Genomic DNA, 21,646 nt, shown 5'->3' on the forward strand with positions numbered 1-21,646 from the left:
CTAGAACACTGACAATTTTACAGAACGTTTATTTGCCGAGTCTGTAAGTTCTTGCATTTAACATAGGACCTATAGTACAAAAAAATAAAAACGGCTAAATACCAAACAATATGAATTAAAACATAAAGATGGCTGTGGTTGTTAATAATGTCAAAAAATGGGACAGATACTGCAGAAAAGTGGTTGCAAAACGTAATTCTTCTCGTTTAAGATGTAAGTAAGAAGACCTGAGCTCCAAACCATGAGGCATAACCTAGATAAACAGATCAAAAAAAGATCAGTGACAGTATGTACAGCTGAGAGCAGAGGGCACAGTGAGGCTAAAATAAGAGGAGAGCCAGGAGACGGGGTTGAGGGTAGGGCTGGAGCCTGTGCTGAGCTCCCCTGGCAGAGGGTTGGGGGAAGACTCAGAGCCAGGGGAGTGTCACCTACAGTTCGGTACTTTGTTGCACAGCAGACCAATCAACATGCCAGACTCTTGCAGGTATAAGATAAGTCAGGCTAATAGCATCCACATCATCTTCACATCTTCCAGGAGGGTTGGCTGGATGACCTCACACAGTCTGATACATCCAGCCTCCTGCCACTGTTGCACATCTTTGCCAGGTTCTGTCAAGAGCAGAGAAAGAAGAGCAAAGGGGAAGAGAGGAGCAGAGAGAGAGAGAGGGTTTAGAACAGAACAAGGGAATGTTTCACAGTTTGGTGTGTAACTATTGCAATGGTATTCTACAGCAGTGTGCTTACACTGGCAGCCCTGACGATGCTGCTGGGAGACTGGAGAGCAGCCAGGTCATTAAGGATCTTCTTCAGGTCATTGTTGTCAGGTGGGGCAGCTGGCACAGACACAATATATCGCTAATTACAATAAATAAACACACAAATATACATGCATATTTTTGTCTGACCAAGCTATCGCCAAGTGTGTGTGTGCTGGCTCCTCCTACCAGGCTCAGATGACGGTTGAATCTGCAGGTAAGAATGTTCCAGAAGCTCTGAGATAGAGATCCTCTCTCTAGGGTTCCTGACCAGGCACCTCTGAAGAGACAAACCACAGCTGTTCAGATTAAATCATCACAAATCAGATGTTCTGGCCAGCCTGCAGGAGAGGAGGCCAGCAAGCCGACCAGGAGAGCTTACCTTCAGCACGTCCAGCAGGTCCTTCTCGGCAATGTCAGGGAACTCGATGTGGTGGGAGGGGTCGATGATGGCGTGCAGCTTGGTGATCTGGTTGGTGATGCTCTGGAAAGGCGTCTTTCCGTATGTCATACAGTAGAGGATACAGCCCAGTGACCACACATCTCCTTTGGTGCTGATCTGGACACACACAGACACACACACGGTTATGCCGGTACTAATAAGTTTGGTTTGGAGTGATTGGATGGTATTGTTTCATTGACAGTGTGGAAGGCCCACCTTAGAGCTGGCTTTTCCTGGCTTGGAGGATGTGTCTTTGATGGCTTCAGGAGGCATGTAGTTTAATGTTCCCACCTGTACATGGACAGATGGTTTCAGCTCACGACTCCCCTCTGGAGTCCGAAAACTCCAGAAAATTAGCTAGCGGCATAATCATTTCATCTTTCTCCCCCTACTACATAATTCTTGATGAGATGACCCTCAAAACCTTGCGGTTCTTCCTCAATGATCCCGACAAGCTACATCCTGGGTCTGTATTGAGCCAACCTGTGAACAAGAGAGCCGGCGTCTCACCTGTGAGTCCTTCATGATGCTGGTGACATCAGGCTGGATGCTGTTAGCGATGCCAAAGTCAATCAGCTTCAGCGAGGCGTTGACAATCACAAAGTTGGCAGGCTTCAGGTCACTGTGGATGATCCCTGCAAGGACAGAAAACACGGGGACATGGTTGAGCAGGGAAGGAAAATGGTTTAAAAAAAAAAAAAAGAGAGAAAGAGGTTGAGAGGGAAATGTAGAAAGAGAGAGAAGAGACAAATGAGTCCTGACCGTGTTTGTGGATGGTGTGGACGGCTTCCAGCATGTTCTTCCAGTAGAACTTCCGCTCCAGGGAGTTGACAGTCTTCCGGTTCCTCAGCCAGGTGTTCAGGTCAAGGTTACCACACTCCATCAGCATGTAGATGTAGCTGTTGGTGATCTCACTGCGCAAACACACACACACAATATTACACACACACCCCACCTCACCTCACTGCAATCACAGAAACATCATACAGTGAGCTACATGAGAATGCAGATTCCAAATACACTTGGATTGGGTCAAATACTAGTGAGAAGTGGCCTGGATAATATTGATGATCATATTTGATTCGTTTTTTCCTCAAGTGCACATCTTATCTTCTGAGTACAAAACATTTTATGACAAGTAAAGAATTCTCAATAAAAATAAATAAAAAAAGGTTCAGTGTCCGTCCACCAGCTGTTGCTGATGGACACGAGAACCCCGTGGGACTCACTAGTCGTACAGCTTGATGATCTGGTCGCTGTACTGCTGCAGGTGGTTGAGGTGCTCGATCTCGTTCTTGTAGCTCTCCACTGTCTGGGCATCGGCCTCCTCCAGGTTCACGTACTTCACCGCAAACAGCTGCTTCTTGTGGTCCAGGACCTGGTACACCTGGGAGACACGCAAGCGGTCACATGACAAGGCCGAGCCAGTGACATGGCCCTGAAACGGGACCCGTATCATGTCAAAAAACATCCCTCCCTTCTCCTCTGATATTTGAAACCCCTACCTTGCTGGACCCTCCGCGACCAATCATCTTGAGGATGAAGAACTGGCGCCCTTTGATGGTGATGGATTCGTTGGACAGAGGTGTGAAGGAACCCTGGGTGACACACACACACGCCCAGTCAATCTACCTCTCAGACAGTAGTGCCTCCACAACAGGGTGGTTGGGGGTGGCAGGGTTCTCTGTACCTTGGGGGTCTGCTGGGTATAGGACACCTGGTTGAGGGGAGTGCAGGGCGGCTGGGCGGGGCCTGCTCTGTGTGTCGTCGAGGAAGGAGCCAGGACTGGGTGGTTCCTCTTCACAATAGGAGTGTAAAAGCTGAGAAGAGGACAGGAGGAGGATATTCAGAAACAGGAGATGGTGAGGCGTGATCCTAGCCAAAGCATCAAGCAACCAGAGTGTCTCTACTGCTGTCAACTTTTCTGCCAACTCAAAAATGTTCTGTCCATATTTGAGCTTGAATTGTCCCTCTCTCTCCATAGCACCCTTTTGACAGGCCCACCTGTTTGCAGCAGGGTCTTTGTAGTTTGGCGTTTGGCAGACCGCAGGAGGATGGAGCCTGGAGGGGAGGGGCAGGGAAGGGGTGGGCAGGGAGTCCACGAGGCGAGGGGTGAGCCTGGGATCAGGAGGGGTGTGCTTCTCCTGGAGCAGACACAAATCACACAGCTGGAGGTTAAAAGCTACAGGTGTCAGTGTATTGTTGAGTCACAGGACAGACAGACCAAGGAAGGCTACATTCAGTCATGGAAAACAGAGTAGTAAAGTCATGCCCTCTGACCTCTGGCGAGACCAGCGAAGTGACGCGCATGGGCATCTTCCACCCTGGCTCCCTGGCCGGGTTTTTGTGCTGGACCTGGGACACCATGAACGGAGCCTCCTGCTCCCTCTCTGCTGCACAGCTCGACGAAACCATCGCACCTTGGGACTGAGGCTCTGGAGGAGGGAAAGCAGGAGTCACGAAAAAAAAGAAGAAGAAAGAAATCCCACCCGAATGGGCCCATTTCCATCAACAATGCATGCGTCACCGAATGACCGTCGACAGCCTCCTTGGCTCGCCTGTGCCGCAGGGAGGAGGGAGGCGTACCTGGGGGTCTGTCCGTGTCATCGGAGGGCAGCAGCTGGCTCTTCCCAGCCCTCAGGTTCTTCATGGCCGTCTCCAGGTGCTCCGCCGGCGTGGCCAGACTCTGGGCCTTCAGCAAGATGGACGTCGCTTTATGGCCGTTGCCTGTGGGAGGAAGGGTATACACCAACACCTCGTTTTGGGCTTCACCTCCATCCAAAACTACGTCAGCTCAAACTGTCAACATTCTGATACTGAGTTGCTAGTTGAGAACAGCAGGTACAGGTTAGTGGATGGAGCACTGTGACTCTAGAATGCCGAGTGTCTAATAACAACATTTGTGAGCCTCAGCCTCGGGGGGGTGGGGGGTCACGTCAGCCCTGTGTTTACATAACATTGCTGTGCAGCTGCAAGTTCAGTACCTTGTGCGAACTCGAACTGGGCGTGTGCGATGTGGACGAAGGCAAAGCTCTTGCTGATGGATCTGGCCAAAGTGAAGTTGTCCCTGGCGTCATCAGGGTCGTCGATACTGGAGGTCAGAGGTCAAAATAAAAGTCGGATCCCATTTTAACAACACAGCCGTCAACGGTTTGCATGACCACTGGAGGCAACACCTGGTTTAGGCTCCATAACACAGGCCTGGCTGTTCCCACAAGGCGTGAGTAGTCACGGAAACCGTGGCTGTGATCTCCCATTTCTCATCCAATCAAATGGAATTGGTACCCGAGATAGACCCCTCCTGCCCCTTTTGAGTGCCACTCACCCTTTGAGCTCGGCGAAACGCACGAGCATCCGTGCGTAGCTCTCGTTGCGGCTGTGCTTGCCCAGCGCCAGGCTGGAGAACACCTTGGAGTAGCAGTCCCGGAGCCTGGCCAGCAGGTCGGGGTCCGTGCGGGGGTCCCCTCTCCGCTCCAGGCTCAGCAGGTAGCACCTGCAGCTCTCTGGAGAGTTGGAGCTCAGGGCCTGGGTCAGGTTGTACGTGGTGTCTGCCACAAAGGAGGAGATGTCGAGAACGAGCTTTGAACGTCAAGAGCCCTCGGGTGTCATTTAAGAAATGTGGGAATGATGTGGAACCCGTTCATGTTTTTGTGCCATACATTGAGTGAAGTGTGTCCGTTTTCCATTTAACTAGCCGATCGTGGTGTTTGCGGAACGGCAGTCTAAATAAGCCTTCCTCAGTGTCTGACAGAATGGTACCTTCCAGCCTGGAGGTGTCTTTCCTGCGCAGGAGGTTCGTGGTGGAGTCCACCATGGCTAGCTCCTCCCAGGGGCGGGGCGCAGGGCTGGTGGTGGGCGGCTGCGGGGAGACACAATAAACACATTGACAAGGCTGGATGACAACAAACATGAGTCCCCCAGGCTCCATAGCAGAAGATGTTTCTCAAGCAAATGAGGTCATCTAGCTGTCTTATGACAAAGGGTCATGCATAAGAAATCACGGAGGAATGCTCTCTCCTATTTAAACCCACCTTTAGATTGAGGAAGTCCCCCTCTACAGCAGTCTTGACTGATGATAAGGTAAACACAGAGGACCCAGATGCTTGCCTGGAAAAAGCCACAGCATTTTAAGATCCCATTTGCAATGTACATTTGACAAAGATCCTTGCTAGGCCTTTACCTGTAATATGACCCATGCGTGCATGCCTCACACAGATAAAATGAGGCCCAGTGCTTTAGCCTCTGAAGTCTTGTTGGAGATCAGTACGATGAGTGTAGCTATATAGTGGATGCAGTAGACAGGCCACGAAGGTCCGTTTTGGGAAAACGACTCCTACCTGGACAAACTGCTGGAGAAGGAAGCATCAGGCCTTTTTACTGGCCTCTCCTGAGAACCTCCATCCTCATCATCCTTCATCTCTGGGATGGGGACTATGGGCACTCTTCCTGGCTGGAGGAAGGGGGAGGGGGGGGGGGGGGGGTCAGTGAGGCCAACACCACCACAACAGCTCTTGTATGGGTCAAAAGTTCCAATTCTGGGAGGGGCATTCTTACTAAAAGTGGACCCTAAAAAGGCCTATTACATCTTCACAGACTAGAAACATCAGCCACAGACAGAACCGCCAACCATAAAAGGGTTGAAATTGAGCCGTCACCATGCCAACGAATCCTTTTCGTAGAGACCCGGACCTCCATACTGAAGCCTGGTGCTCCAAGGATCCACACCGCCAGTCCGGTCTGGTAGCCACAAAGCAGAGGAATGTGTTAGGGAACACGGGAATGGACTAAAGTGTAACAACTCATAGCCTCAGTGTAGCATTCAGAACCTCTCTTCTTACCCTGAACAGAAGGCACTTGAGAGAGGCAGGTCACCCATCCCGTCCGAGTTCCTGGAAGCTATGCGAGATTCAGAGCTCTTTTTGCCCAAATCATACGCATTCTTAAAAGCCACTGCTGAAACACAACATGTCATGTTAATCGGAGTTCATCCTTAAACGGTTGTCTGCAGTTATAATCACACTTCTGTTTACAGACAAGTCATTGCAAATACATGGAAACTAACCAGAAATGTTTTCCTTATCTTCAGAAGACTCTTGCTGTGCTCGGCCTGACTGCAGGTTATGTAATGCTGCATGGAGCGACTCTGTGGGTTTGGCCCCAAGTTCTATAGCCCTCTGAAGAATAAAAGTACTTTTCTTTGTGTTTCCTAGGATGGGAGAAGAGCCCCAGTTACTCACGCAAAATTGTGTTGGACATCATTAGAAAAACACATGATTCTCTTATTGTGGCCTCGTACCTTGAGAACGTTCAAACTGAGCATGCGCAATGTGGACAAATGCAAAGTCCTGGCAGTGGGATCTGGCCACGTTGAAGTCTGCCTCTGCTTCGTTGACATCCTGGAGCCTGAGAGGAATGACGAGAACAAATACTCCTTCAAAACTCAACTCTAACATGCCCAAGTACAATACTGTTATTAATGCGATCTGATTGTTCAGAGTGAGGCATCTGTAGAAGAGTATTGTTGTAGTCTCAGACTCACGCTTTCAGCTCTGCAAATCGAACCAACATTCGAGCATAGCTCTCATTCTGGCAATGCTTTGCCAGGGGCATATTGGAGAATACTCGTGTGTAGACGTCCATAAGACGAGGGTCTCCCTTCTTCTCCAAGAACACCAAATAGGAAAGGCACGTTTCAGGAGAGTTTGAACCAATTATCTTATTAATATTATCTGTGTCATCTGTGGGTTGGGAGTAATACCATGACTGAGTTAGAGCAGAAAACATGACAAGCAGCGTTATTCCAAGGCAAAGATCGCGACAAAAACGGCCTAAGAAACATCACACAAGGATATACTGTCCATTACATACATTTCAATGTTTCCGAATGATCTTATGTGAATCTGATCGTGTTTTTACCTTCGTTTAGATGTTGTTTTATTTTGTTGAGCTTTTGGCAGAGCATGGCAAGCTGCTGCTTTCGGTCTGTGTGTTCTTCTTCCTCCATTGCCGATCAGACGTCTACAGAAGTGAACGCACAACCAACAGTTAGCTTGGTATAGCCATGCTATCCAAGTAATTAGATCGAGACCATTTTACTGAAACTGATCTAAAGAACTACTAAAACATACTAGCTAGTTTTCATTTCAATTGGCTTGGCTGCCTAGTTAGAAAAAAGCTTTCTGGCCGGCTGGCTAGCTAGTTTGCTAGCAATAGCAACAATGCTGGTGTGTATACTCTGGGATATTTAGCTTGCTATTCTACACGTAGACGAGGGAAACAGAAAATACATTAGAAAATATTTACCCCTGTTATTTGGAAGATTTTTAACGGCTCCCAATATGTTTGTATTTTAATTGGAGGTCAGTTTGTTTATGTATAAATATTTGTAATCCCGTAGCCAGGCGAAAAAAAATCCAGACTGGTGGCTGTTTTTCATACTTTCAAATCGGCCACTTCCATGTATGGTGCTCGTTGATTGGTCTGGTTTTTTTGACGTCTCTGAAAGGACACTCGTTTTGAACTCCCAAATTTGCTACGTGCCGCACTTGAGGTCCACACAACAAATACCTTTTGTTCATACACCAATCAATTCTAAATCATATTTCATAGTTTGCATCATGACTGATCATACATTATCTTTAGTATTTCATTATCAGACCTTTACACTTTTATTAGTTTAGTAGCAACCGTGCACCAGCATTGGTTCTGCAAGGTCTTTGATTGTGTATCATGTTGATAGTTTTATTATATTCTTGATATTTATTTAACTATCTTTTGCAATGTCTTACAACTTTGAGTAATTTTACTTTTGACTTTCAAATAATACAAGTTCAGTTTGTTTTGTGACCTTTATTTTGAAAAGGATGGAAGATTTGAACCGGAAAGGAAATTGCTTATTGTGCAGGCCTGCTTCTTCCTTCTCCCCATCCATTGCATTGCAAAGATGGTTGGAATGGAGCATTGATGGAACGACAACAGGTTTAGGTTGCCAAAATCATGAAATCATTTTCAGTGTATGAGCTGTCAGTCGTGTTTTTGCAATAAGATCTTTATGATCATTGCAAATTTAGTGTTTTATATGGACCTATGAGGGAGCTATATATTTGTAGCTTGCAGTGTAAGCTAGGCTAGTGCTAGCTTGTCAAATAAATGAATCCCTTACTTCCGTGCATCTGATTCCCGTAGCTAGCTAGCTAGCAAGCTAAATACCCAGCTTTTCATTATTTACTCGGCGGTGAGTATCTTGTCATCTATAGCACAATATTGTAAGGAAAGTTCTTATCTATCTAGGTAGTTTACATATTAGCACGGGATGCCAGTGCATTCTGTAGCCACCATATGGAACCTCCGACCTTATTCTAGGTACAGTAGCCTGCTAACGTAAGCTAGTTATTAACGCCCTGCCACACATCAACTTTGACCATGTAAGTAGGGTAGCTGGCTGGCTAGCAAAACAGCGTAGCTAGCTTACTGGAAGTTAATACATGTTAGTGCTACTATAGTTGCATGTTTGTATAGCCTATACTCTACCAATATTGATCATGCTTATGTTGTAATATCTCCCATCAAGTCCTATCCATCATCATGGCTATCCCCCAGTTCCGCCTGTTTAAATTATGCACATGCCTCGCTACCCTGCTCTCATTCTTCAAGAGGCTGATTTGCAGGTAAGGAGACAGTGTAACGTAAAAATAACTGATATTCGGTATCACCAGTTATGTCCAATTAGTGCTGCTTGAACAATATGTGAATATTGAATACAATCTTCAACATGTAGATTTGTGTTAAGTCAAGAGCTCATAATAATTTATATTTTTTGTAAGTTTCAAATTCTTTGACGTGGGTCCATTTGCCGGTCTCTCCTACTAACGTCTTGTGCTTCCTGCTTCCACGCTGCGCAGGTCAGGGAGGTTACGCAAGCTGAGTGGTGACCAGATCACTCTTCCTACCACAGTTGACTTCTCATCCGTACCCAAACAGGTGAATGACGTATATATGAGCCATGTACTGTATGTCACGGTAACGGCAGCTAGTTACATCAAGCTAAATACTACATTTAGTCATTTAGCAGACGCTCTTATCCACTAGGATGTGCAATAATAATCCAGACAGAGGGTAGTTTGATGTGTACATTTTGACCTGCCTCCGTGCCCCTGTACAGCCGGAAATAGAGGAGTGGAGCTCGTGGGACGAGGATGGGCCCACCAGCATCAAGATCGAGGGCGGAAACGGCAACGGAGCTCCACCCTCACCCGACCAGGAGGAGGAGGAGCCGGACTACTTTAAAGACATGACCCCCACCATCAGGAAAACGCAAAAGGTAAATTAGTCGGTATTGTCAGCGTCATGGATGTGGTCCAGAAACTAGAGGTAAACGCAAGGAAACGGTTGTCTGGAACAGAACAGCCCAATCTGTGACTTTACAGAGACCTTATAGAATCACACAAACCGTAACCTTTTTTCAGTTTCTTTGCAACAGTCAGGAGATATCCGATCCGTTTTGAACTTGCTCTCTCCCTCTCTTTCCTCCGTGCTCCTTTCTCCCCCAGATCGTGCTGAAGAAGAGGGAGCCTCTGACCTACTTGGCTCCTGACGGCCCGGGGGGCTTCTCCAGCCGCCTGGCGGCCACTCAGGACACCTCCTTCATCCAGCCCTCGGTGAGTCCCCCCCCACGATGCGCTAGACGCTTCCCCCCCCCCCCCCCCCCCCCGAGGGTCCCCCTCCCCCCATGCATTGGAGCACCACATCATGAACAATGCAGCCCATCCTGGATGCTGAGGACACCTTCGATCAGTTCCTCAGCCGCTACGTCTCAGCTGTCAACATTTGATAATCATTCAGTATGCATAAGTATCTCTGAGTGCACCGTTGAACTTGAGCCTAAACGAAGGCTGTGACCTGCCACGAACGGCGACTTGGCCCCATGCAGCAGTGTGACAAACATGTTTGTGAATGTCCTGACACGGCCCCCTGTCCTCTTCTCATGTCCCGCGCCGGCCACCAGTCTGAGTTGGGGGACATGGACGCCTGGCAGGAGGACCCCAGCGCCTGGGAGGAGGAGTCAGACGCAGCCTGGGAGGCTGAGGAGGTCCTCAGGTACTGGACCTGGACACCATGCTCCATTAACCCCCTTCACCCTGCTGGTTAACATGGATTGGTAGTGTGCTGTGCGTCCAGCAGATGGCAGTGTGTTCACTGACTGATGACTCGACATAACATGACGTGTAGGCGTTGGCTTTGTTTACTATTGCGTTACTATACCGGCCCAGCATGTGTCTTCCGGTTGTTGTATTATTCACGGGGATAGGGTTAAGATAGCCGACTAGCCAGAGCCTGTAAGGCTTGAGGTTTAGAACAATCCTGTGAGGAGGTTTTAGAGGCTGCAGCACCGTGCAGCGCTGAGAGCTCTATCCCTGTCAACCTTTCATTCTGTGTCCCTCTCCCTCTCTCCCCCCCCCCCCCTTCCTTAGGCAACAGAAGCTGGCAGACAGGGAGAAGCGTTCGCTGGAGCAGCAGAGGAAGAAGATGGAGAAGGACGCTCAGAGGATGATGAGGAAGGAGCAGAAGATGGCCGTCAAGCTGTCCTAACACAAAGGGAGTCACAAACACTGAATATGAACATGTAATACCTGCCGCCACCTCCCCCTCTTCAAAACGGGATCATCATCGTCGATCCTCGACTGTCATTCACCTTGAACAGTACCAGCAACCAAGGGCATCATTGAGGCTGTGCATTGCAGGGGTAACCACACTTGGGACTGCGGGCCCTCGCTGGCCCCTGGTTACCCTGACCCCCCCCATGGGCACAACATTGAAAGCGCAGGCCCTGGAGGCTGGCCTCTCCCCTCTGGTCACCGTCAGCAGAGGCTGAAGTAGTTGAAGTAGACCCCCCCCCTCCCCCCTCATCTGTCACCCAGGCTAGGCTCATATTTCTGTAAGTAGACGCTAGATCTAGAATACAAAGAACCGTTGACATTTTTGCTTCCCAGGATTATGTATAAATATACTTAAGCCCGCTGTATGGAGCTGGTGGACTTGGAGGAGGTACGATCTGTCTTATTTGTCTGCTAGTAAACAAAAGAGGGTCATTTAATTCAGAATACATTTCAGTGGATAAATCCGTGACATCCCTTTTTTTGCTTGATCATTGTGCTTTTTATTTAAATGTTCTTCTTCTTGGTTAAAAACACATTTTCTCAGTGCGGTTGCTTGATATCCTCTGCAGCCCTGCCCTGAATACTCTGGCGTTCAGAGGAAAGGCAGGGGGAGATTCTGAACATGTGAAATTAAACCAATCCCAGGGTTCTGATAATAAAGTTCAGCCTTACCTAAGAGTTAGCTACGGGTTCCTATGGTAACCTTGTGGCTGGTGACGCACCGATTCCTTTTTCTTCTGTGTCATCAAACAATCCCTGCTTTTTATCACACCAAAATACTGCAGACTCTTGTTAAGGATATTGAGCCATTCAGTCAGTTCAATGGTTTTGTTTCTTAAACATAATGTAGCATACACACACACATACTCTCATTTATGTGCCCCTCATTGGTAAGCTCAGTGTACAGAAAGATAAGGGTAGCCAATTACAGCTCTGGTCTGAGCCATGGGTGAGATGCCAGGATGGAGTACTCCTCTCGTGACCTCTGACGACCCCTGAGGATCCCCTGTATACACCACCCCACAGTCAGAAACCACAGAGGAGTCTGATCACTGCTGTGATGAGACCCCACAGTCAGAAACCACAGAGGAGTCGCTGATCACTGCTGGGATCAGACAAGGACCAGAACCAACACACAACCTGTCAAGCATTAGTATACCTATGGTTTGGAATGCAGTGGAAGGTTTCTGGATAGGTGGGAAGAGAGGAAGAGAAGGGGATGAGAGGAGCGCAAACCCAGAGAATAGAGAGCACTTTAATAGTCTCCAACAGAGATGTCTAGTTGTCATGGAAACATTAGGCAATCTTCCTATGCGGATGAGATGCCGTGGATCAGATCATATGTTTGAATAGAGCCTGAAGGGTAGATATCAAACAGACCTGTTGGGTGGTGAGGATGACATTCTAATTAGACTGACCTCCTAACAGGTCTGTAGGGGTGAGACGAGATTTGTTCTGAATGTTACAAAGATGGATGTTTCTGGAGCTACAGGGTGTTTATGTTAATTTGGTGATATTTTGCTGAAGGAATCACTCATTGCATCCAAATTGTGGGATGCTTTCATCTGAGCATTTCGTATATTAAGGCCATTGCATGAATTGTTGAAATAACTTTACAAAGACATTTGGTTAAAGGCAATACTCTTATTGTATGTCAAGTTTGGGTTCACTTGTTTTTAAATGAGCTATGATGCTTTGAAATGTGCATGATCTCATTTGTCTTTGTCAATAAATATGGTTTCATTTTTTGCACATTATTCATTAAAAAGAAAAAATCTCTGGATCCCTTTTCTCTGTGGATGAATTTTTGTCATGATCAAACACATATCCAACATGATTTTCCCAGATTAATAGAGCACAGGGAATTCCCAAAGTACTTTGATGATTATTAGAACATTACCTATTGTCTGTGTGGTCGAGTCTATGAAAAAGTATTATCTGCTTTCAATGTCAGTATGCCTAGACACAACAATGCTATAGTGCATTACAGAGTCCTCTTATCGAACCCATATCCTATTCAAATCCTGTATTCCTCTGGTTTTCAGAGAACATAATTATAACAAATACACCAACAAGCCATGTGACCATGACCATCAATTTATATCAATGTCACCTATGACCCCAAGGTCAACCACCCTCTCAGCCACAAGGTCAGACTGTCCTGTATGCTTGCTCTTCTCATAACCCATGACGTAACATCACCATCTGTCTACAAGTACGCCCACGCCTGCCCCCCCCCCCCCCCCCCCCCCCCCCACCCCGTGGAGGTTTGGGAGAGGGGAACCAGCTCAGTCCTCTCAGACAGATTATCAGCTCTGTTCCCGCTGGTTTTAACCAGTTTTGTCTTCTTCCGTTTCCGAAATGAGATCATTCTGCGTGTGAGAGGAATAGTAGTCTATTGGTGTCACACTGCAGGGCTTTGCAGTCAGATGGACATCCGGTTATTAGCTCATCCTCCGTCACTCACCCTCTCATTTGACCCCTCCTTTTCTCATCCCACAACCCCTCTCCTCCTCCATCCACTTCTACTCGTCAGCCAGTCAGTCAGCCACCCGGCCAGCAGAGATTACAGCAGCTGCCCAGCTTCATCAGTCCACCAGTACTGTGAGCAACACTGGGGTTAAAGTTATGCAACCCCGCATCTCCATATGGTGGCAAAGGAGGGGGGCGGGGGGGCAGGGGGGCGCCTTACTTGGCACGGAAGAGCTCCCTGCCCTCTTCTTGGCATGGTAGCAGTCAGTTCCCTGGCTTCCTCCTAACTCTCTGATTAAAACGACACGTTACGTCACGGAATAACACGAGAGCGAAGTGCCCAGCCCTGCTGAGAGTCTGGCTCTGTTCTCCTCCCCATCTCCCCAGCCCAGGGGGTGTCCCAGGTGGCCTGAGGAGAGCTGCTACAGTGGGCTACACACATCGGGCGGAGAGGGATCTAATGCACAGGCTTTCAGCCCTGTCCAAGGCAGACCGTGCAAGCCTTAGAAAGCCTTTATAGAAGACGTCAAGAGAATACACCCTCTCAGGAATGTGTGCATGTGTTGGGGGGGGGGGGGGGGAACGGGATGTCTTATTCACGAGAGCTTGTTTCTCGAAGAGCTGAGGTACAACTGCCATTAGGTGTTAAGTGAACGGAGGCAGGTCGCAAGGAATGTGGGTTCTGAGCAGGAGCAGTGAACCGTTAGATTACACAGCTCACCCTGGCATGTATGGACTAGCAGCCCCAGCAATTATACATGCCCCTTAATCTGAGATTAATGGACTACCAGAGATTAAGATGTGTGTGTGTGGAGGGGGGGTGTAATTGGTTTGTGTCCAAGAACACTTGGGGCCAATGTTCACAAGAAGAATGTATGTCCAAAAACATTGAAACGCATTGACCTCCAATTGTCCATAAACATCCTTCTGAGTGGAGGGGGCTGTTCCAGGAACAAGAATTATCTCACTGCTGAAACCTAAGGGCCAATAACATCAGAAACAACCAAGTAGAGCCAGACACCTGACTGGGGTTATCTTTTCATGCTTTAATAATAAATATAACAGGACATTTGATGTAAACCAACAGTATTGCACATAGCTCAGGCACATTACAAGTGTCAGTCTTATCGAAGCGTATTCCTATGAACAAGTCGACACACGGACATGTAAAAAGCTCTACTCCCAGGGAGAAAAAATACATATTTTACTAAACGTCAACAAGTGAACAAACGTTAAAGCTTTGGCTAAGGTGTATTTTTATTTAATTTTTTTCCTTTTTCTTTACAGGAAGCACAATGACCGTTATAAACTCTCAAACTTGTAGAAACCCTTTCTCAACACATTCACCTTAACAGAAATATCCTCAATCTCAAAACATCCCAGTACTTTCAGAACATGGCTGACGTTTACAAAGTGGTACATGACACCAGCATAGGACAACAATGAAACGTAACCACATACCTAGATGATTAGCATATATACCCACAATTCAGCATAACAAAACCAAAGGAAAAATAAATAAAATTAATAATGAATCCCTTTAAACACGCCTTAACTCATGGCATCTGTACAGTGCAAAAATAACAGCGTGGATCCCAAAATAAATCTGCGTCCATATTTACGTGTAGAAATATTACATTCCCACAGATACTCTAACAAAAGTGTGTTCTAGCAATGCTGAAGTGCTGTGGTGTGTTGGGAGGGGGTGGGGTGGGGGGCAGCTGGTCTAGGACAGTGGTCCCTTATACACAGTGGTGGTAAGCCAATTTACAGTAGACCTACATGACCATGAACTAGAATGGAGATCCTAGAGCCTTGAAGAGGGGGGAGGGGCTACACATCTGGGCCACGAGTGACGTGCCGGAGGGAGTGCAATCCCATGATGCAGCAGCCACGGATGAGCGAGGCAATGTTGTAGACTGGAGTACGGCCGTCGATGCCATGGCGCGAGTACAGCCAAGCCACCGTGGGCAACACTGGCGCCGCCACGGCAACAAGGTCAACTAGGAAGCTGCTGCTCCAGTAGCTTTTGCTGACCACATCCATTCCTGGCTCCAGGCAGGACTCCTCCCCCGTGCTCACAGTGAAGTCCAGCTCCTGCATAAAGCTGGAGGGCTCTAGGACCTCAGGGGCTTCTTTTGGCTCTTGGCTCTGGCACAGCCCGGAGTCAGAGGTGGTGGCTGGGCTCTCTTGGGGAGCAGGAGGGAGTGGGCTGGGGCTGGGGCTGGGGGGAGAGGCAGGCAGCTTAGCAGAGGCAGGAATGAATAGAGGCCCTGGGACAGGGGCAGGGGCGGATCTAGAGGTGGAGGCAAGGGCAGAAGCGGGAGCGGGAATCCCCAGGAGGCAGCTGTAGACTGGGAGCAGGGCGTCTTCGACAGACCCCCCATGGCGCTTCAGCAGCTGCAGCAGGAGCGCCTGCAGGTCTGGAGGGATGGTCACCACTTCCGTCTGAATGCCCTTCTCCTCTGGGACGACCTTGGACGGAGCGGGAGAGCTGGAGCCACAGGAGGCTGATGTGGTCTTCCCCTCATCCTCCTCCTCCTCATCCTCCACTCTACTGTACAGCAACAGTGTGGACACGCCTGGATCCCGCTCTGTCCCAGGCCCCTCCCCTAGCTTCCCACTGCCATCCTGGCTGGTCTCCATGGCGGTGGACATCAGGACGTGTTCCAGGATGTCTGTACGGCTGGCTATCTCATCGTTCACCAGTAGCCCGCTGTCCGCCATGACCTCTGCAGCCTGGTCCTCCAGGTCCCCGGCCCCGGCCTCCAGAACCACAGCCTCCTCCTGCCCCTGCTGGTCCCCTGGGCTGGAGGACTGGCTGCCGGGGGAGTCGTCACCGATGAAGTCCAGGGTGGGCTCCACCTGAAAGGTGGAGCCGCTCTGGGCCAGCTCCATGCTGTGAAGCAGCGACTCCAGCTTGCGGTTCTGGATGTTGATGTCGATGAAGTACTTGTGGATGCCCTTGTCCTTCTCCATCAGGCTGCCCTTCATGGTCTCCACCACCTGGCGCAGCTGCTTGATTTCCTTGCGAGCCTCCTTGAGAGACAGCTGCGCCTCCACGCGGTGACACTCCTCCTCGATCCAGTCCTCCCGCATCCGGCCCAGTTGACCCTTCAGCTCCTCAACCTCCATATCCCTGGGAGAGAGAGTGCGACAGATCAGATAAGACTGTGAGGACATTGCGTTTCCTTTCGTCTTAACTATTTTAGCCACCAGGTAATTTTACTACAATCGGTTGGATTCAATTGTATTTTAGTAACGATAAAATATGAGTACAGTCTCATATGTAAGCTACTTGGGAGACTAGATCAAGTGAACATGGGTGACAGCCACCGTCCCTGCCCCAGCTCTGGTACCTGTCATGGACAACATTCTCAGACTCCCTCAGCTTGCCCTTCAGGTGCCTGATGGCCACCTCCTTCTGCTGCAGGGGGGTGAGGTACTGCTCGGGGTGCGGGGGCCGGATGCCGTGGTTGTCTCCACAGGACTGGTACCGCCCCAGGCTCACTCTCCTGGAGGGGGCAGAGAAGTACTCCACCATTTTAACGCTCAGACTAAGTGTGTGTGTGTGTGTGGGGATGACATGAATCAGAGACACATTCTCGCTGAACAGGCCCAAAATGTAGGGATGGGGGAGGAGGCAAGCTCAGTGCAGAACTCCTAACGCGTTTTCATACAAGAGGAGGCCTAAATCATTTGGGTCGGTTGACCGAAGTGCTCTAGGGAGGCAGCTGCTAAGTGAATGTGTGTTTTTTTTTCTCTCTCAGAGGATTAATAGCCTGTGGGTTGATGCAGCAGCCTTAAACATCAATATCAAGTTGTTTCGCCTTGCCAAGGATGGATGGGTAAGAGACCATAATTATTTGGAAGAAGCTTAAAAACATGTCTCTGCTTGGATCAGTCTTACCCAAGATCATTTCACGATCAATAGCCTCCAATAGATCTTTTCAAGATTGGCCTTCGGTTGAACACCAGCCGTTCAGGAAAGTTATGCAGTGATCGGCCTTTGATCACATTTCTAAATGGTTTGATGAGGTGCATCTTTGTATGAGAGATAAAAGAGAGATGAGCTAGAGAGCGAGAGGATCTGGCTCATATGCAGAGCAGCCTGTTCTTTCAGCCAGTCTCACAGAAAGATTCTACATGCTAGCAACCTGGGACTCGAGCTTTAAAGCCTGCTCTGCGTCTGACAGAAATAGAACAGGCAGCAGCAGGCAGAGACCCGCCGCATCACGTGACACCCCAACGGGTGGAAGAGAGAGGCAGAGAGAGAGAGAATGAACAAAATATTTTATATAAAAAGGACAAAACTCAAACGACCCTGCAACGAGAGGAAAAAATGACAATGCAGTTATGCAGATTTGTATGCATACGCCATGCTGACGGAAAGTGAAATAGGCCTTGGGCTGAGATGAGCGGGTGTTGGTAGCTTTTGTTTGGAAGGACAAGGCTGACTGCTGTGGTTGCTAGCAGCCATAGCAACACACTAACCCTCCAAAAGCTGCCACTTGAGACGGCAGGACGGTTACAGATAGATGAAACGTCAGCTCCAAAATGCTGGGGTGAGCCAGTCAGGCATCCACATATTATCAAATATTCATGGCATCCAAAAATCCCTCTCCCACCACACATCCACAGACACAGGCATGTTTTCTGAGTACTAAAAGCAGACATTTGTAAATCAAATCCTTTTAATCTCAGCATAACCCAAACATGACCTATATAATCCGTCTCTCCGTAGAGTAGGGGGAAATGATAAAACCGTCTCGGCACAAAGCCTAATCTAGCCACCCACTTATACCTATCCACCCCTCAACACCATTATGTCCTTGACCCACATGTATGTGTGTGTGGGAGTCGATGTGTGCATGTGTGTGTCTACCTGGAGGTGGGGCTGGAGTTGCTGCTGCTGTTTGTGGAGGAGGGGGGGGCTTTAGGGGGGGTCCTGTAGGGGGCGTAAAGCTCTGCATCGCGATTGGCTGTGGTGATCCCAGCTGGTTTGAACACCGGGAGGCTTCTGATGTGGGTGCCACGGCTACAGGAGACAGTACAGATATTACAGATGGGAGCAGAGATAGGAGAATGGTGAAGCTGTAAGAATATGTGCACTCTCCAGGTGTGTGTCCTGTGTGGAGGTACCTGCCCAGGTGTGTGTGTGTGTGTACGTATGAGAGTGTGGAGGAACTTGTCCAGGTGTGCGTGTGTGTAAAAAGTAAGTAAGTTAATTGTATTTATAAAGCACCTTTCAAAACCAGGAATACAAGGTGCTGTACAATAAGAACACTGAAAATAGTGTGTGCACCTGCGCAAGGAGATCTTTCTCCCTGTGGAGTTGGAACCTTGTAGCTCCCTGGCCTTCAAGCTGCCTGCGCTGCTGGAAGAGCTGAAGTCCGCCTCGCTGCCTGGAACACACACACACACACACACGTGACTAAACAATCATCTACCCTCTCAGGTCACACACACACACACACACACACACACACACACACAGACTTACGATCAGCATGACCACACATGGGGCAGCCCCTGTAAAATATGTTTGTATTCCCAGTCATTGCGTCTCTGCTGTCTAAACCAGGAGAACACCGACTCCCTCTTCCATCTAGCCCTGTCTAGTTAAGACTTGGTGAGAGTCTCTGTGTGAGAGACTGTCGCAGTGTTCAGATCATGTTACAGCGCTCGAACAGTCTGACCTCACTAATGACAAGCAACAACCAGATAAACGTGCCCTCTCAAACCCTCCTCTCTTTGCCCACTGGACTATTTAATCCCTCTCGTTTCTCCATCCCTCTTCAATCACTCTCAAAATGTCCCTTGACTGAAAAACCACATGCAAAAAAAAGCAGCATGCAAAATGGGTCACAAAACGCACGTGACACGGCCAAAACCTACCTGAGTAGCAACGTTTCCCATTTGATAAAACCATTATATTTCCAAAATATTCTGGTCGTGCTTTGTGACTTACAAACAACAGTGACTCATTAAACTGATCATGAGTGGCTGGGCGAGTATCATATTAGAGCTGACCGACACACAGCCAATCAGAGGAGAACCCCCCTGCCTGCCAATCAGTCTAATTGGCAAACTCCAACTACCTACTTGTCAACCAATCAGCATGTCTCTGTAGAGCTTTGAGTGAGACTAGGCGAGGGGTGCCAGGGAAGAGCAGGAAATGAGACCAATTGTTGTCTCTGGTGTGAGATTAGAGCTAGGACTGTATGTTCACATAGAACAGGTGTCCAGACTGCTTGTCTCTCTCTCTCTCTCCCTCTCCCTCTCTCTCTCTCTCTCTCCCTCTCTCTCTCTCTCTCTCTCTCTCTCTCTCTCTCCCTGTGTTCATCCCTTTTTTGTCTGAGTGGCTGTTCATCAACCAGAGGCTGTTTAGCCATGCATGAGGCTGCCGACTGCTGACGGCTCAGACAAACACAGTCACATACTTAAACACACACTAACACACTTAAACGTGCTCTAACTCACAACACTTAAACTCACAGGCATGCTGACACGCTTCAACTCACACACAAACAAGCCAACAAGCTGTTTTATGATTGTCCACTAATGACTAAATCAGACCTGAGCAAAAGGACAAATTAGTTACTAACACAAGAATGGTCTACGTTTTTTTTTAACTCAGGGATTCTATTCATAGACAGAGCCTGTTAACTGGTTCTCACTCAGTTGAAGATGGCTCAAGAGCAAAAAAAGATATCTGCAGAAATGTGCTAACCCTGGTTAATGTGCTAACCCACATTGTACTTACCCCTGTTCAATGTGCTAACCCTGGTTAATGTGCTAACCCTAGACAGTGTACTTACCCCTGGTCAATGTGCTAACCCTGGTTAATGTGCTAACCCTGGTTAATGTGCTAACCCTAGACAGTGTACTTACCCCTGGTCAATGTGCTAACCCTAGACAGTGTACTTACCCCTGGTCAATGTGCGTGGTCTCTGCTCCCTCTTGTGCCTGGGTGGGGGGTTGTCCTCTGGGATCCACTCCGCCATCACCCTCACCCTCTTCACCTTGTTCCTGCGCTCAGGGGGGGGCGGGGTGCCTTGGGGGCTGTGGTCAGAGCCTGGCGGAGTTTTGGAGGGGGACACAGACTGACTAGTGGGGCAGCCGGTGTCATCTATGCAGACCGGTAAACAGCAGTCGCGCGCACAGGCAAGGGAACACAGCAGGCAGACAGAGCTCAAGGTTCACAGACAACACTTGTTATTGTATGAGCAGATAAGGGTGAACTGAGGGTGATTACATGTTGACATTGACCGCATGCACTCCGTATTACTGTCTCTCTCATCATACACTCACAAATACAGGGCTCCTACACTAAAACGAGTATGCAAGGCGTTGTTTAAAAATTGATAGTTGTTGTCATAAACTTGGAAAACTATAAATATGACTTATTCTGATTTAAACTGACAAAACTGTATGTTTACATAATTTGCTTTGGCAAAATTGTATCAAATGATTTGTTATGGCTGATTTAACTGATTATTGTGTAAGGATGGGGATAAGACATGGATTACCGGTATTTTTTATTTTTTTAGAGGCATTCCTTTTGGTCCACACATGATCCAATAGTACGATTTAAATAACGTGGATTTACAAGAACCATGTGCCAATGTGGGAACTGGGAAAATCATTATCTCTTGATTTAGGCTACAAGTCTTATGGAGGGTTGCGGGAATTACGGGCTTGCCCACCTGAGCAGAAGCTATTGGTGCTGATGGTCCGTTTGGAGTGGTCGGAACTGACGTCGCACTCCTTCCCCTCCTCTTCGGAGACAGGAGAGTCGGAGAGGGGTGAGTCTTTGTCCTTGGGCGGACAAGGAAGAAGCACCAAGCGGGGTATGCGACTGCGGGGGCTGCCCTTCTCCGGAAACTTCTTTTCCTGGGAACATAAAAAAAAATGATAAAACACAACTGCATTACGTCGAGTATAAACCGTCAAATCGGTGCACCATTGTAGCCTACTTTATAGCCTACATTAATTGAGAATATAAAATACAGCCTATTTTAAAAGTATTCCCGGCTTTCTGTCACTGCTGCGAGGGGTAAAATATGAATGAAAACCCTGTTTCTCTACTGGGACACGCCGACTATGCAACAAGGCAAGACCTTTTTGCCATAAAATTTAAATAATCGAATCAACTTTTTTCCTAAATAGTCCTATATTACTCACCTCATACTCCTGGAAAGGTCCCATTGTGCTTCACGCTGCGTTTCCCCCTAAAGATGTAAATAGGGAGAGGCAACATGAGAGGTATTTCTGCGCGGCATCCTGACGTGGCACTGAAGACTTCACTAACAAGGGGA

At 48.3% G+C, this 21,646-nt stretch overlaps 3 protein-coding genes across 5 annotated transcripts; 1 reads left to right on the forward strand and 2 right to left on the reverse strand.

Annotated features, from left to right (window-relative positions):
- Positions 1–35: 35 nt before the first annotated feature.
- ttk (ttk protein kinase) lies at positions 36–7,590 on the reverse strand. Its single transcript, XM_067238306.1, has 25 exons — positions 7,501–7,590; positions 7,114–7,215; positions 6,737–6,935; positions 6,494–6,600; positions 6,260–6,403; positions 6,036–6,150; positions 5,853–5,934; positions 5,535–5,647; positions 5,229–5,304; positions 4,957–5,056; positions 4,523–4,745; positions 4,182–4,288; positions 3,784–3,924; positions 3,478–3,632; positions 3,202–3,341; positions 2,888–3,017; positions 2,703–2,795; positions 2,427–2,584; positions 1,960–2,111; positions 1,708–1,832; positions 1,414–1,488; positions 1,138–1,314; positions 945–1,035; positions 745–833; positions 36–609 (listed from the first exon to the last, which is right to left on the reverse strand). Exons 2-25 carry the CDS (start codon positions 7,199–7,201, stop codon positions 523–525), a joined length of 2,967 nt encoding a protein of 988 aa, XP_067094407.1. The 5' UTR covers positions 7,202–7,215; positions 7,501–7,590; the 3' UTR covers positions 36–522.
- A 551-nt stretch (positions 7,591–8,141) lies between these two features.
- ebag9 (estrogen receptor binding site associated antigen 9) lies at positions 8,142–10,910 on the forward strand. 2 transcript variants are annotated; one of them, XM_067238892.1, is made up of 7 exons: positions 8,142–8,181; positions 8,768–8,864; positions 9,099–9,177; positions 9,359–9,517; positions 9,747–9,854; positions 10,202–10,293; positions 10,668–10,910. In XM_067238892.1, the coding sequence occupies exons 2-7, from the start codon at positions 8,782–8,784 to the stop codon at positions 10,783–10,785; spliced, it is 639 nt and encodes a 212-aa protein (XP_067094993.1). In that variant the 5' UTR covers positions 8,142–8,181; positions 8,768–8,781; the 3' UTR covers positions 10,786–10,910. The 2 variants fall into 2 exon arrangements, with proteins under 2 accessions (XP_067094993.1, XP_067094992.1); XM_067238891.1 differs by having other exon boundaries at positions 8,154–8,431.
- Positions 10,911–14,358: 3,448 nt separating this feature from the next.
- Positions 14,359–20,342, reverse strand: sybu (syntabulin (syntaxin-interacting)). Of its 2 annotated transcripts, none has more exons than XM_067238032.1 (5): positions 20,257–20,342; positions 18,631–18,730; positions 18,211–18,363; positions 16,685–16,840; positions 14,359–16,464 (listed from the first exon to the last, which is right to left on the reverse strand). In XM_067238032.1, the coding sequence occupies exons 1-5, from the start codon at positions 20,330–20,332 to the stop codon at positions 15,159–15,161; spliced, it is 1,791 nt and encodes a 596-aa protein (XP_067094133.1). In that variant the 5' UTR covers positions 20,333–20,342; the 3' UTR covers positions 14,359–15,158. The 2 variants fall into 2 exon arrangements, with proteins under 2 accessions (XP_067094133.1, XP_067094134.1); XM_067238033.1 differs by lacking the exon at positions 20,257–20,342 and adding an exon at positions 19,224–19,267.
- Between the last annotated feature and the right edge of the window lie 1,304 nt (positions 20,343–21,646).

This window comes from Osmerus mordax, chromosome 6, assembly GCF_038355195.1.
Source record: "Osmerus mordax isolate fOsmMor3 chromosome 6, fOsmMor3.pri, whole genome shotgun sequence".
Taxonomy (NCBI): domain Eukaryota; kingdom Metazoa; phylum Chordata; class Actinopteri; order Osmeriformes; family Osmeridae; genus Osmerus; species Osmerus mordax.